Source organism: Podarcis tiliguerta (assembly GCF_965153285.1).
Source record: "Podarcis tiliguerta genome assembly, chromosome: 5".
Classification (NCBI taxonomy): Eukaryota; Metazoa; Chordata; class Lepidosauria; order Squamata; family Lacertidae; genus Podarcis; species Podarcis tiliguerta.
In genome coordinates this window covers 7370670-7386238 of record NC_139538.1, presented here as the reverse complement: position 1 = coordinate 7386238, position 15569 = coordinate 7370670, and the positions used below count along the sequence as shown (strand labels likewise).

At 49.9% G+C, this 15569-nt stretch overlaps 1 protein-coding gene across 2 annotated transcripts in view; it reads left to right on the top strand.

Moving 5' to 3' along the window:
- CLCN2 (chloride voltage-gated channel 2) overlaps positions 1–15569 on the top strand; it is a 73973-nt gene that overhangs the window by 53491 nt on the left and 4913 nt on the right. Inside the window, exons 13-21 of one of the 2 annotated variants that reach the window (XM_083442037.1) lie at positions 723–792; positions 1509–1619; positions 3848–4061; positions 4318–4451; positions 9933–10117; positions 10345–10450; positions 11129–11205; positions 11370–11429; positions 14709–14747. In XM_083442037.1, the coding sequence (XP_083298163.1) occupies positions 723–792; positions 1509–1619; positions 3848–4061; positions 4318–4451; positions 9933–10117; positions 10345–10450; positions 11129–11205; positions 11370–11429; positions 14709–14747 (996 nt within the window). The remainder of the gene's footprint in view (positions 1–722; positions 793–1508; positions 1620–3847; positions 4062–4317; positions 4452–9932; positions 10118–10344; positions 10451–11128; positions 11206–11369; positions 11430–14708; positions 14748–15569) is intronic. The other variant, XM_083442038.1, reaches the window with a different exon arrangement.

Below are 15569 nucleotides of genomic sequence, written 5' to 3'. Positions count from 1 at the left end.
CTATCCAGTCCAACCCCCAGAAATGCAGGAATCCTGCCCCTACAGCCATCCCTGGCTGCGATCGAACTGCCAACCTTCCGCTCAACCGCAAGGTGCGCTTGACCCATTGTGCCACTGAAGCAGTTGCCAGCTGCAGGGACCACGCTGTCTGTAGCATCCGTGAACAAGGGCTTTGCTGGTTACCTTCCCAGGACTCAGCTGGGCTGAGTCACCAAACAGTTGCCCCTGGGTCTTCAGGGCTGTGGTACACGAGACGCTGCTGAGGGGTCTAGAAAATGCAAGCATATCTTCCATTTCCTGCCCACCCTCTCCTCTCCTTCCTCTCTCCCTTCCCCCTGTACTATCTGATTGCTTAAGTGCTGGAGTCAAAACAGCCTCTTCTCCCTTTGCAGATAAAACCGACCAGTAGGGAATTCTGAGGACTTCTCCATTTCAGACTGCAGCTGGTTCCTTCCACCACGCTGCTGCAGATTAGTCCCCAGGCACTCGGGTCTCGTTTGCTGGTTCCCAAACTTCCCCCAACAGGGACCGCTTGAAAATTGCAGAGGTTTTCCTGCCTGCTGTGGGAATCTTTTTCTGTCCCGGGGTTTGGGCCTTTCTCCTTTCTTCTCTCCCCCTCCCACAGCGCTTCAGCACAAAGAGGTCACTTGGCTTCCGCCGATAGGGCATTCCTGGGTCTCCCCTCCTGATAATGGGCTCCTGTCTCTTTGTCCTCTCCCCAGTTCTGGATGTCAGCCTTGGCCACGACCATCCCAGTGCCCTGTGGAGCCTTCATGCCTGTCTTTGTCATTGGTGAGTAGGAGACCCTAGAACTTTCTCTGTGCTTCTGTGCAATGACCCTTAACTCTTGCCAGAATTTCAGATAAACATTTTACTTACTTAAGATATCACTGACTTCCCCTCTTCTCTTTCCATGGTTCATTTTGCATATTGTATATCCCTGCATATTTCACAAAAACTATATGAATCAGTTTTCCATTATTACATCCATCAGAAATTATTTACGCTGTTGAATTTATCTTAATGCTGCCAGCGTTTTCAGCTTGCACACAATTATTTCCCGTATATTCAATAAACGTTTTCCAATCTTCTTTAAACGTATGTCATTCTTGTTCTCTTATTCTGTGTTAAGTCTGCAAGTTGTGCATGTTCTGTCAACTTAACCTGCTAATCTTCTTTAGTTGGTACCTTGCTCATTTTCCATTTGGGGGCTAACGAAACACCGGCCGCAGTTGTTGCATACATAAGTAACCTTTTCTGACACCTGGGAATTTCAGTCTGAATTACCCCCAACAAAAAGGACTCTGGGGGGGTGTTTTTTTTTGGGGGGGGGGAGAAGGCCCTTTTCTGTTCTGCCACTCTCTGGACCTGACACGGAGGAGGCACGCAAAGATAGGCCTCAGATGATGATTGCAGAGTCCGGGTGGGTTCAGAGTGTCCCTCTGCTCTTCTTCCAACCATACCTACCCAAATCCACCTTTGGACTCTGCCCCTGTCTCTCTGGGCAGGTGCGGCCTTTGGGCGGCTGGTGGGCGAGAGCATGGCGGCATGGTTCCCGGACGGCATCCACACCGACAGCAACATCTACCGCATTGTTCCCGGCGGCTACGCAGTGGTGGGTAAGAGGCAGCTTCTCTTGTACCCTTTCCAAAAACTGGGATGTTCAGCTGGGGGTGGGCACTCCCTCATCGAAAGAGGGTCAGGGCGCGGTGACAGGAGCCCAGATGGATCAGACCAAAGTCCTTCTTCTTTTCCCACGTTGACCAACCTTGTGGGCAGCCCACAAGGAGGGCTTGAGAGGAATAACCCTCTCGGGCTGTTTTTCGTTCCCTAGCAAGTGGTATTCAGAGCTGCACTGCTTCTGATCTTGGAGACAGTGCATGTCTCCTTCTGTAATCCTCATAGAACTCTAGCCCAATGGTTGCCGTTAATTTGACTCTGAATTGATTTTAGAATCAAATTGATTTTAGAATGTATTTCAATTAACTGATTGTGATTTTATGTGAACTGTGTTATTTTTACTGTTGTTAGCCGCTCTGAGTCCGGCTTCATCTGGGGAGGGCGGGATATAAATTATTATTATTATTATTATTATTATTATTATTATTATTATTATTATGCCAGTCACAGCTGGGAGCTACTGATAGCCTTATCCAAGGTGAATTTTGACACTCCATTTGACTACTGCATGACCTCTTTGGCACAGGAGCCTTTGAGAATGATAGGAGCTGAAACAGAGCTTCTGGATCCTTTCTGAGTGTCTCATTCAAACTGTGGATTTTCAGACATGGGCCCCTTCCTCCACCACCACCTCTGTCAAGAACAGGGTGGCATAGTGGTTAGGGCCTGGGTGCTTCCTGGTGAAGAAGGAACGATTGTTAAGCCACTCTGGTAATGGTAGCTCTGTGAGGGGGAAGACGGCTCTCCTGACAACTCTCAGCACCCTTAGCAGAACTACCACTCCCAGAATCCTTTGGGAGAAGTCATGACTGTTTAAGGCGGCATCATCATAGTATAATGCAGGCATAGGCAAACTTGGCCCTCCAGATGTTTTAGGACTACAACTCCCATCATCCCTGACCACTGGTCATGTTAGCTAGGGATGATGGGAGTTGTAGTCCCAAAACATCTGGAGGGCCGAGTTTGCCTGTGCCTGGTATAATGTGTGCATAATGTGAATGCAGCCCACGCCTCTGCCTCTCCTTCTGTCACCATGGACCTTTCCACAAACTGCAGCAGTCCAGAGGTTGGGAGTGGGGCGTTTGAGCAGAGTGTGTGGAAGCTCAGGTGCAGGGGCCAGATGTGGCCCTCCAGGGCCCTCAGTCGCTCAAGCCTCTCCGCAAACCATGCCCTCCATCAGCCCTGCTTCACTCTTTCCTAGAGCGTCCCCCCTCCCAGCTGAAGCTCTAATAATTCATATTGGTTGCCTGGGTTAAGAACAGAGAGGAGGGGTGTTTTGGGTGGGGGTGTAGAAACTAGCCTGCTGTGCAAAGGCAACATTTGCCTGGGTTGCCCTGCCCACTTTTGCCCTTGGCCCCACCCATCCCTGGCATGTGGCCCCAGAAGAGAGGGAGGGCGTCAGTCTCCAAAAAGCATTTCCTCCCTTTCCCTCCTGGAATGCATGAGGCCTTGAGGTGTGGCATTTCCGCTGGGGGTGCCTCTAGGCTCCCAAGAGCCATCGTGAGAGCTGAGCTGGGCTTGGCATACTGCATCCGACTTAGCCTACCCCTGCCTGGTCTTTTGGGGTGGCTGGGTGCTTTCTCAGGCTCTTGCTTGCCTCTCTCGCCTGCTGGCTCTAAGACCTCCCTGCATTACTGTCAGGATGCTGTCAGTGGCTCCCGGCTGGTTGCCCAGGAAAGTATAAAGACAAGGGAAAGTTTATTTCAGTGTTACAGAGAGAGGCTATAGAACCCAGCCTCTTGGGTAGTGTCGTTGTCCCGAGCAAATCTCCACCCCCGTCTCTCCCACTTCCTCATTCGTCTCCTCTACGGGTGCTGCTACGTGCCCTCTGTCTTTGAGCTCTTTGCTCCCCTACTTTTAAGGCTCGCCAGGTTCTGGGAGATGGGTGTCTGAAATGCTTTCTAAAGACACTGTGTCAGCCAGCTTCCGCTCCTCCTCTCCCATTATTTCCCAACTTTCCCCCTCATCTGCCTCTGAGCTGGGACCTCCCGAAAACCCCTGTTGTAAATCTATACTGTCTTCCTCTTCCTCCTCCCTGGAAGGGTCAGGATGAGGGGAGGCGGCCTCCACCATTCCTCCTCCTCCTCTGCCCAGTCCCTGACAGTTTCCGAGGCATCTGAGTGGACGGTGCCCTTCACATCTCACTCCCATTCTTAACCCCCACCAGGTGCAGCTGCTCTGTCTGGAGCTGTCACTCACACCGTGTCCACGGCGGTCATCGTCTTTGAGCTGACAGGCCAGATCTCCCACATCCTGCCAGTCATGATCGCAGTGATTCTGGCCAACGCCGTGGCCCAGAGCTTACAGCCCTCTCTTTACGACAGCATCATCCGCATCAAGAAGTTGCCCTACTTGCCAGAGCTGGGTTGGGGACATCAGGAGTAAGTGTGCCTCTGTGTGTTGGCTGGTGGCTGTCAGGGACGGGTTGGACGCAGAGGAACTGTGGGAGGACCCAGCTGGGGAACCCCCAGAGGAAGAAGGCTCAGATGGTGGTGGGTTGACGGTGAGCGGTCAGAGGAGGAGGAGGAGGTGTTGGGAGCTGAAGAGGCATCAGGGCTTAGTGAGCTGGGAGACTCTGTGGCAGAGAGAAGTGCAGAGATGGGTCAGGCTTCCTTCAGCGCCTCTTGTGTATTGCAGGAAGTACAATGTGCGCGTGGAGGACATCATGGTGCGCGACGTGCGCTACATAACCCTGAACTGCCGCTACCGTGATCTTCAGGATGTGCTGCATGGAACCAAAATGAAGAGCTTGGCTTTGGTGGAATCAGCTGGTAAGAGAGAGGCAAGGCAGATCCTCATGAATGTCTTTCCAGAGGAGTAGCCTCTGTGTTGGTCTTTTGCAGCAAAAAATATAGTCTTCTGGCACCTTAAAGACTAACAAATAGATACAGTGGTACCTCTGGTTACGAACTTAATTCATTTTGGAGGTCTGTTCTTAACCTGAAACTGTTCTTAACCTGAGGTACTACTTTAGCTAATGGGACCTCCCGCTGCTGCCAGCGTGCGATTTCTGTTCTCAACCTTGGGCGAACTTCTTAACCCAAGGTATTACTTCTGGGTTAACGGAGTCTGTAACCTGAAGTGTTTGTAGCCTGAGGTACCACTGTCCTTGGGTATATTTATCCTGGAAAAGAGGAGACTGAGGTGGCATGATAGCCATATTCAACTATCTGAGGAGTTATTACATGAAGAGTGGAGCAAGCTTGTTTCAGGAAATTTTTGATGTCTAATGTTTTACATTTTTTTATGTGCTGTAAGCTGCCTCGAGTGGCTGGGGAAACAAGATGGAAAGCCAAGATGGAAAGATGGGTGGGGTATAAATAACATTATTAATTCTTCTTCTTCTTCTTCTTCTTCTTCTTCTTCTTCTTCCTCTTCCTCTTCCTCTTCCTACTACTACTATTATTACTATTTCTTCTGCTCCAGAGGCTAGAATCATAGAATCATAGAGTTGGAAGAGACCACAAGGGCCATCGAGTCCAACCCCCTGCCAAGCAGGAAACACCATCAGAGCACTCCTGACATATGGTTGTCAAGCCTCTGCTTAAAGACCTCCAAAAAAGGAGACTCCACCACACTCCTTGGCAGCAAATTCCACTGTCGAACAGCTCTTACTGTCAGGAAGTTCTTCCTAATGTTTAGGTGGAATCTTCTTTCTTGTAGTTTGGATCCATTGCTCCGTGTCCGCTTCTCTGGAGCAGCAGAAAACAACCTTTCTCCCTCCTCTATGTGACATCCTTTTATATATTTGAACATGGCTATCATACCACCCCTTAACGTCCTCTTCTCCAGGCTAAACATGCCCAGCTCCCTTAGCCGTTCCTCATAAGGCATCGTTTGCAGGCCTTTGACCATTTTGGTTGCCCTCCTCTGGACACGTTCCAGTTTGTCAGTGTCCTTCTTGAACTGTGGTGCCCAGAACTGGACACAGTACTCCAGGTGAGGTCTCTACTACTACTGACAGTAAGAGCTGTTTAATAGTGGAACAGTCTTCCTCGGGAGGTGATGGACTCTCCTTCCTTGGAGGTTCTTAAGCAATGGTCGGATGGCCATCTGTCATGGATGTTGGGAGGGGTTGTAAGAAGTGAGTGAGATCCTTGTTTCCCCCACCCTCAGCAGGCAGGTTTGCCCACCTGTCAGCTACCTGATATAGTGACTCGCAGGCCAAATGGGGAGACCCAACAGGCCTGATTAAGTAATTGTTGGGAGATTTCCCACCATTGCATTAAACAGATGCCATTCTTCTCATTCTGGAACCTGCCAATTTCACGTCCAATTGGAACAGAAATTCTGCTGCACGATGGGCAAGGGAGGGCACAGAGTGAGTCTCCAAGTCTCCACCTCTGCTGCAGAAGCCAGACAAGCACAGCCAAGCCTCCCCTTTTTTATTGGCTTTGTTGAGTTTCTTGTGCTTGTCTCTGCCTCTGCAATGCTCACATAATGCAGGCAAATAATAAGCGTTGCCCATCTACAATTGAGTGTTTTCATCGATTATGTAATTGAAGGCCTCTTTCATGGTGACAAATTTAGATCCTCCCAACTTCTCCTGACGCCTCTTCCAAGGCAGCTGATGTAATAGGCTATTTTCCTACACGTATCGATTTAGTGAGTCGGTGGAATAGTTACCAAGATAATTTGGCCAAAACGATAACAAAATCAGAGCATTCAGGGCCGTAGCTGAACTGGAAACATAACTGGACCAGAAACGTTTACTAATCCAATCACTGTCAGTAACGCAGCAGTCTTTTCAAATCCCTCTCAAGTTTGTTTGTTTTGCTTTTGTTTTCACATGGATGAAGCTCCAGCAGGTTTTTGCACCCTCAGACACTGCCTCCATCCATCGTACACGTTGAGCAAACAGGACTTCTGTATATACATTTTCTCCATTACTTGCTGGGCTCTTGGTACTACCCTCAGCTGCAGACACCTCTTTGGAGGGACTCTGGGAATGTCTGTGGCCACTTATCCTGCTATGTGGAATCACAGAATCGTAAAATGATAGAGCTGGAAGGAACCCCAGAGGCCATTTAGTCCAACCCCATTCAGTGCACAAATCTCAGCTAAAGCATCCAGGACAAGTGGCCAACTGACCTCTGCTTCGAAACATCCAAGGAAGGAGAGCCCACCACCTCTTGACTGTCAGAAAGTTCTTCCTGATGTTTAGTCGGAATCACCTTTCTTGTAACTTGAAGCCGTTGGTTTGAGTCCTACCCTCCAGAGCAGGAGAAAACAAGCTTGCTCCATCTTCCATGTGACAGACCTTAAGATATTTGAAGATGGCTATCATATCTCCTCTCAGGCTCCTCTTTTCCAAGCTAAACATACCCAGTTCCTTCAAGCACTTAGTTTCCAGACCTTTTATCATCTTGGGTGCCCTCCTGTTCCAGCTTGTCAATATCCTTCTTAAATTGTGGCGCCCAGAACTGGGCACAGCATTCCAGGTGTGGTGTGACCAAGGCAGAATAGAGTGGTACTATTACTTCCCATGATGGAACTACCCTCGAGGTTGGTCCAGAGACTGCAGCTTGTCCAGAGCCAGCACCTAGGCTGTTTGTAAGAGGAAGCCACTGCCAACATAGAACACTTTGTCCGTGGGATCTGTACTGGCTGATCATCTGCTACTGGGCAAACTCGGAGGCAGAGCATAACCATCAGGAATTTGGTGATCATCACTGCCTCCTGTGGGAGTGAGTTTCACTCTGAGCTGTGTGAAGAGGGGCTTTCTTTTCTCTGTCCTGATTTATTTGGCCTCATGGTTGCAGTTTTTGACCGGTGTATTTGCACGAGTAGTTCTGAACCTGACTAGGATTGCAGTTTTGCGGTTGCAGAACTTCCTCTTCCAATATGTGCATTCTGGGGGCCTTTTTTACAGACTTGCCTCCAAAAACCATCTTGGCAAAGTGACTATGCAGCAGCACCATCCTCTCTCTGCCCACCTTTCATCCCTCCCGCCTGCCACCTGTTGCTCCCTGGGAGATGCCATTGTCATCCTGCCTGCCTGGGGCTTGATCCTCTCCTCCCAGCTTCATGCCACGCAGCTCCCCTGCTGCGACATCGATATCTTCCTGCTAGCCACAGCTATCATTTACAGGGCTACCGCAGCAACAGGGACAATGCCGTGTTGTCATGGCAATTTGCAAAGTTTGATGGGGAGGGAGTCGAAGCCAACTGATTGGAGCCAGGCCCTGATAAGCAAGATAAACTGGCAGGGAATGCAGGTGTCTTCTGTCCTCCATCGAAAGACCTAGAAGTTGTGCTGACTTGCCACACCAAAAAGCAAGACCCCAGCTGTGCATTGCACCCACCTCATGGTTCACTCCCAGAATCCGTTTGCAACAAGGCAGCACACACACAAAGGCGCAGAAGCAACCAGCAACTTCCAGTCAAAGCTTCTGCATCAAAATAGTTGGCTGTTTCAGAGGCATTCTTTTTTTTTTTTATAATATTTTTTATTAAGACTTTTACATAGAAAAAAGAAAGAAAAATACAAAAATACAAAAAGAAAAAGAAAAACAGATAAAAACAATTCCATTTTCATAGTATTTCTTACATTTGCTTATTTCCCAGACTTCCCCACACCTCCCGTCACTGTATTCCAATTCAAGTATTTAATCAGCAAATCCCTTCCCTCTATCTTATCTTAATCTTTATCTTAATATATTAAACCATTAATTCTTCATCTTTTGACCTTCAAATTTTCCATACTCCTTCACCACATTGTTACTAATAACCTTCTAACCTCCATCCGATGTCGTTCTAACATTCATTAATTTTATAATATTTCTGTAAATAGTCTTTAAATTTCTTCCAATCTTCCTCCACCGTCTCTTCTCCCTGGTCTCTGATTCTGCCAGTCATTTTTGCCAGTTCCATGTAGTCCATCACCTTCATCTGCCATTCTTCCAGAGTGGGTAGTTCTTGTGTTTTCCAATACTTTGCGATGTTTCAGAGGCATTTCTGAGGTATTGTGGTTCATCAGAAACTACCAGCGTAGCAAAGTGAGGATCATGCTTGAATACTCGTTCCTGTTACCAATAAAACATTGCATTTGGACAGCTAGCCCCCTTCAGGAGAAGAGCACTCATAAATTCTCCCGGATGACCCATACCTCTCTATGCACAGGGGTGTTATTCTGTGTGTGGGTCTGAGGATTTCCCTTCAAGATGGAGCACCTCCGCCCTCCCACACAAATTAGCCCTGTCGGTAGAGCGTGAGACTTGATTTCAAGGTGTGAGCTTGAGCCTAATGTTGGGGAAAAGATTCCTGCATTGCGGGGGGGTTGGGCTAGATGTCCCTTGGGATCCCTTCCAATTCTATGGTTCTATGAAATGCCTGTATTCTGAAGTGGCAATGTTCAGTGATGCCTGCATGGGGCACTTTACCAAACATTTGAACCTGGTGTCGAGGCTTCAGGGAATCCTATCCCTCAAGAAGCAGAAAAAACAAGAAGAGTTCTTACCAAGTAGTTTATTCAATATTCACAGAGAGAAACAAAGGAATGCGGTCTCTCTTAGATAATGGTGTTGCTCCAAGTGAAGTCCCACCCCCTCAGTCACTCCTACGTCAGCCCTGCGTCTGTGCTTTCTGCCTCTGAGATTTCTGATCCTCTACTCTCACGGCACTCCTGGTTGTGGGAGAGGGGGGATTAGAAATGTTTTCAAGAGACACCGAGTCTGTTAGCTGTCTCCCCCTGGTGCTTCTTCTTCCTGATGCTCCCCCAATATTTCCCAGCTTTCCCCCTCTGCTTCCTCTGAACTGTGCCCTTCTGCAAACCACTGTTCTAAATCTACACTGTCCTCCTCTTCTCTGGAAGGTGCGGAGAGTGGGCAGGCGGCTCCCACCATTGCTCCTCAGTCCAGCCCCTGACACCTGGCTAGCATGAGCACCTTTGGAGATGAAGGTGTTGCAGATGGGAAGCACCCAATGTCACATTTCAGGTGCCTCCCCCAACACAGTCATGTGCAAAATTTGGCCTTGCTGTTGCCCGTATCTCAGATGGAGAAGGTACCAAAGTTGTACTCCAGACAAGCTGGCAGTGCCCTGGGAACAGGAAGCATTCGGGCTTCCTCTTCAACCCACAACATCTCAAGCTGTCCTTGATCTCCTTCTGCCTCTCCCCTGTCTTGTCCCCTATCTCTGAATTATTTTTAAAAGCTTGCCATTTTACCATCAAAGCACACACCTGGTCTATTAGCAAAAAATGGCTTCTCGGCCCAGAAATAAGCTCAGCCTGGTTTCCCTTGCCTCTGCAGAGTCCATGATCCTTCTGGGCTCCATCGAGCGCACACAGATCGTGACCCTCCTGAGCGAGCAGCTGAGCTACGCACGCCGGCTCCACTACATGCGCGAGAAGGCCCAGGCCGACCGCCGAGCCACCGAGAAGGTTCCAGAAGGCGAGGAGGAGCACCAGACGCCTGACACAGGCGTGCGCTTTCAGGTGGGCAAAGACCAAGGAGAGTGGTGTTGTTGTTGTTGTTAGCATTTTGGCAAAATATGCTCATTGTTGAGGGCCTACGTTGATTTGGAGAGGCAAAGAGCAGACGTAACTGAGGAATGTAGCGTCAACAGAAGAAGCAGCCCATGTTGTCTTGAGGTGGCAAAGCGATAGGGTCCTAGTCTTGATCCCTTTTGTAACGCCGTCCCTTTTTCTCCCTCGACACTCAGATCATCACCGAAGAATCCTCCTTTGTCCCGCCGCGAAGTGAGTCCCGTAAGCCCCTGAAGCCGGCACTAAAGCGAGCCTCCAGCACTTTATCCGAGAGTGTCTCCAGTGAGTCCTGTGTCCCCCTTTAGCCCTACGGCAGGGGTCAGCAAACTTTTTCTGCAGGGGGCCGGTTCACTGTCCCTCAGAACTTGCGGTGGGCCGGACCGCATGCATGCGCCTGTTGTCACACGCCTTCCCTCCGGCTAGGGAGGGGGCACCCCGCCAGTGCTGGGTCTCGGTTTGCGTGGAGGGGACACCCCTCTGGGAAGGGCCCCTACACCAGGGTCTCCATCCTCCTCCCTCCTCCACTCCCGCCCCTTTGCTTCTCCTCCCTTCTCGGAGCTAGACTTCAACAAGGCGCCCTGCCCTGTGCCTTAGTTGGAGCAGTGAGGTTCGGGAAGGGTCGCCATTGGCCGCCAGCTCGCATCAAACTGGCCACTGGAGGGGAGGCCTGAAGTTGCTAAGGCTTTGGATTGGCCAGCGTCACGGAAGTCTGAGCAACCTTGGAGCATGCTAGGAGATGTCCCAGGAAAGCGCCTCTCCACAGAGCTAAACTGGAGCTAAACTGGCGCGACGACTGACTGAGTGGGTGGCAGGTGCCACGGGCCAGATTTACGACCCTGGCGGGCCTTATCCAGCCCCCAGGCCTTAGTTTGCTGACCCATGCTTTACAGTGTCCCTTTCCAGTGAGGCCCCTCTGATGTTTGACACTCTCTCTCTCTCTCTCTCTCTCTCTCTGGGCAGCTGGGACTGTGGACCCCCCAGGCATCGCTCTGAGGAGCCTTTTTTGTGCTAACAACACAACAGCAGAGCCAGCTGAGGTGAGGCCTCTTTCCTCCCCACCCTCCACCCCACCATGTGCCGCGTTTGGGTCTGTTTCTGGGCAGAGGCTCTTCTCTTCCCCTGGGAATTATGTGCTAGCCGTCCCAACTCCCATAATTCCTCTCTCTCTCTTCCTTATTTTCTCCCCCCTTGGTAAAATAAGGATGAGAATTCGGGCCTGCCTGAAAAGCGCAAGTCGAAGCGTGTCCGCATTTCCGTGGCGGTAAGTGTGGGCCACGCCACGTCCATGCAGCTCCCACCCAGACAATCACAGGGCAGGAAGCCTTTTCCTCCCCCAAATGTGTCCATCAAGGCCTGGGACTGTGCTGAAGGTTTTTTCTTTCTGTTTTGTAGTGCCATGCGCCCCAACAACTGGGGCCTGCCCAAGATACTGAGAATAATAAGATTCCTGTTAGATCAGGCCAGTGGCCCACCTAGTCCAGCATCCTGTTCTCACAGTGGCCAACCAGATGCCTGTGGGAACCCAGAAAGCAGGATTTGAACACAAGAGCACTCCCCACTCCAGGCTGAAGCTGGAGGCAGAGAGTACAGACGATTACTCCCTTCCATCACCGCTCCCCATGTACATGTGGGTGGGTGGGTGTTGTTCCACTAAGGTCGAACAATGATCCCGTACAATCGTCATTTGAATTACCGTATTTTTCGCTCTATAAGACGCACCAGACCACAAGATGCACCTAGTTTTTGGAGGAGGAAAACAAGAAAAAAAATATTCTGAATCTCAGAAGCCAGAACAGCAAGAGGGATCGCTGCGCAGTGAAAGCAACAATCCCTCTTGCTGTTCTGGCTTCTGGGATAGCTGCACAGCCTGCATTCGCTCCATAAGACGCACACACATTTCCCCTTACTTTTTAGGAGGGAAAAAGTGAGTCTTATAGAGCAAAAAATACGGTAAATGTGATTTGCTTCCCTATGACTTGGGACCCAATGATGCGTGGGGAGCAGCAGGTCCAAAATAGACAAAATCTCCCTTCCCACCTCTCCAAAGTTCTAGCTCAGGGTTTCCCAAACTTGAGTCTCCAGCTGTTTGAGGACTACAATTGCCATCATCCCTAACCACTGGTCCGGCTAGCTAGAGATGATGGGAGTTGTGGTCCAAAAACCCAAGTTTGAGAAACCCTGATCCAGCCACTCCCTTAGGTGAGTTTTTAAAAGAAAAGGAAAAGAATCCCCCCAATTAACCACAAAAGTTTAAAAAGAGAACAAGAACTCTTCTCTGTGAATTTGCGAATCACTGCCTGGTAGTCCTAAAGTCTGAATAAAACCTCCATGTTCAAGCACGGGATATCCGTGAATACGGTTGGAAGCAGAATGCTGGGCATGGCTGGACCTTTTGGTCTGATCCACGTGGGCGATTTGTACAAGGGAAGCAAGGTGCAGTATTGGTCTGGAGTGAACCCAGGATTGCTCCCGATGCTCTATAGGAAATGGTCCGAGGCCACTGCTCCTTCCTCGGTTGACTGACTGGTGAAATTATCTAGTGCCACAGTGTGAAAGCAGAGCAACAGCACAGCCAGAGCCTTCAGCACAGTTCGGCCTCTTGTTTTGATTCATCTTTTCTCTCTTAGTGGCGCACCCCCCACCAAAAAAAAATCCATACCCCCCTCCCATTTTTTTACAAACTAACTGATTTATATAGTGATCTTCTGGAACAGCCAATCAGAAATCTCCATCACCTTCATCCTTGCTTCAGAATCACTTGTTTCCCCAGCTAATTCACGCCTCTTCCAACTCCTGTAGTGAAATCCTGCAACATTGAGATGATTTCGTCCATTCTGTGTGAGCTTCCAGAAATGCCATGATTTGGTTGGGGTTCAAATTATCTTGTTGGGTTGTTGCTTTGGCCACCAGTCCCACGGTTTTTACACCAACTCGGCTTCTGCTGCCTGTTGTCTCCCCACCCACCTTAACCGAGAAGCACCAGAAGAGAGGCTGATCTGATCTATTATTGAAGAGCAGGAATCCTTTTTGCTGCCAAGATGTGTGTTAAAACCAGAAGCTGGTTCAGCAAACCACACAGCTAAGTGTGTATCTTAACACACTAAGGACTTTTGAGGTGATGGGGAAGCCTCTGGCAGTGGTTTGCTCAGTTTCCCTGAATTGTCACAGAGGTCTGACAGATAGAAGGGCTGCCTCTTGGCTGAGTTATCCTGGCCCCAAGTCTGGATCCGTGCAATGCAAACTTAAAAGAGGCATTCGCTCTCCTAAGGAACTCAGGGAACTGTGGTTTCTGTTAGGTTGGGTTCGCTATTTCTTAACAGTCTCTGACTGCCATTTGAAGAAATGTCCTCCTCCTAGAGAGAGGGGGCCGGGCAGGGAGAAGGACCCCGGAAAGGAAAGAGAAAAGAAATGGGGAGCTAGGAAGCAACCCCAAGGATTGACATGCTAGAGAGCTGAGAAAAGGGGGTCACAGCTCCTTATAGAGACTACCTTCAGTGACAAACCAGGTTTCTCTGACACACAGCATTTGGGGGGTCTCTGAGGCCTATCAGTCTGCACATCAAGTATAAAAGGTAAAGGACCCCTGGACAGTTAAGTTCAGTCAAAAGCAACTATGGGGTGCGGCATTCATCCCGCACTCAGGTCAAGGGAGCCAGCGTTTGTCCACAGACAACTTTCTGGGTCATGTGGCCAGCAGGACTAAACCGCTTCTGGCACAACAGAACACCGTGACATAAGCCAGAGCACACAGAAACACCGTTCACCTTCCCGTGACAGCAGTACCTATTTATCTACTTGCACTGGTGTGCTTTCGAACTGCTAGGTTGGCAGGAGCTGGGACAGAGCCATGGGAGTTCACCACTGTCGTGTGGATTCGAACCGCTAACCTTCCAGTTGGCAAGCCCAAGAGGAACAGTGGTTTAGACCACAGCTCCACAGGAGTCCCTGACCAAGTATACAAGAAGCATTCAGCTTGAGGGGCTTGTAAATCCTGAGCAGAAACCTACCTGTCAGACAACGCCAATCTTACATTGCTGTGGGGAGACAAGTCTCCAACTTAAAAGCGTAGGAATATTACCACTTAAAAGGCTTTGCGTGGTGAGAACTGATATTTACCACACTGAAGAGTCTGTTCCAGTATAGTAAATAGCAGCTTTTTCCACAGGAGGGTGCCTTCAGGCAATGTATTCACTATGCAAAACCAGCAGGGCAAAATTCACTTTGTGGTGGCATTGCCGCATCAGAAAGTAATGTATGACTAGGGCTCAATTTAAACTGAAATGTGCACAGAAGCCTTTGATCTCATTGCCCTCGCAAAGCTGGGATGCATAACTCTTCTTTGTCACCTGCTACCCCTGGATGCCCAGAACTTTTCACACCTTGGGCCCCGATTCTGGACTGTTAAGAGCCTTGTATTCTTCTGGAGTCAAGTTCACTCCCTGCCCCGTCTCCATCTCTCTGTTCTTCCTTGCTCAGCTCCTCCTCAATACCTTCCCAGGGTGGCATTGACAAATGCGGCTCCTTTTCTCCCTCCTTGTAGGATGAATATGAAGTAGCTGGCGAAATGACCCCTGCAGAGGTGAGTACCCATCATTCACAGGCCCAGACAAGCAAAGAGGCCTCCCTATAGTACAGAGCAGGTGGATGATGAAGGCCCCCTGTGTTGAAATTGTGCTATGCCCTGACTTTTGCCCTCTTGGAGGGCTAGCTCCTTGCGCCCCTAGAGAAAATAACTGCAAAACCCCAGCATTCCAAAAGATGGCATATAGCATACAGCTTGGCTGGCTCGATTCACCTGGGTCAGTCACTGGCTCTGGTTGTCACTCCCCAGCCAAAGGAAATCACATGGCAGATGTGAGTTAAAAGTGGACACTTACCGTAGTTTCCATGGCTCCAAATACCCATGCACACCAGCCTAGCGTCTAGGCAGCTATTCTCAGGTCTGAGCTCTACGGTGCAGTTGCAGCAATCGGTGCCACTCCTCCTCCAGCAGCTTAAGTATCTTCCCCAGATGTGCTGTGTGCATGCAGTCAGAGACTATGCCTTCCTGGAAGCATCCTCTGCTCTTCCCTCTTCAATCCCCTCCTGGTTCTGGGACACAGTGGTGTGGGAGAGGGTGGGGAAGCACCCAGCCCTTCACTTGCCTGAACTGCCTCTTCCTCGTCTTCCTCCAGTGCTCCACCCTCCAGCTCTCAAGCTTCCTTTGGCTCTGACTCTTGGCTCCTGGCTGGTCCCCACAAATCACTGCCCCCCTCTCCCGAGTCAGACTCCTGCCCGCCTTCCCCCAGTGCATCCTTGTCAGCGTCCTGCCAGCCCCCTGACCCGGTTGGCGTTTGGCTCCCCGCTGTTCAACATTGTGGTTGGGATCTTGTGGGCTAATACCAGAACTGAAGGCCACCCA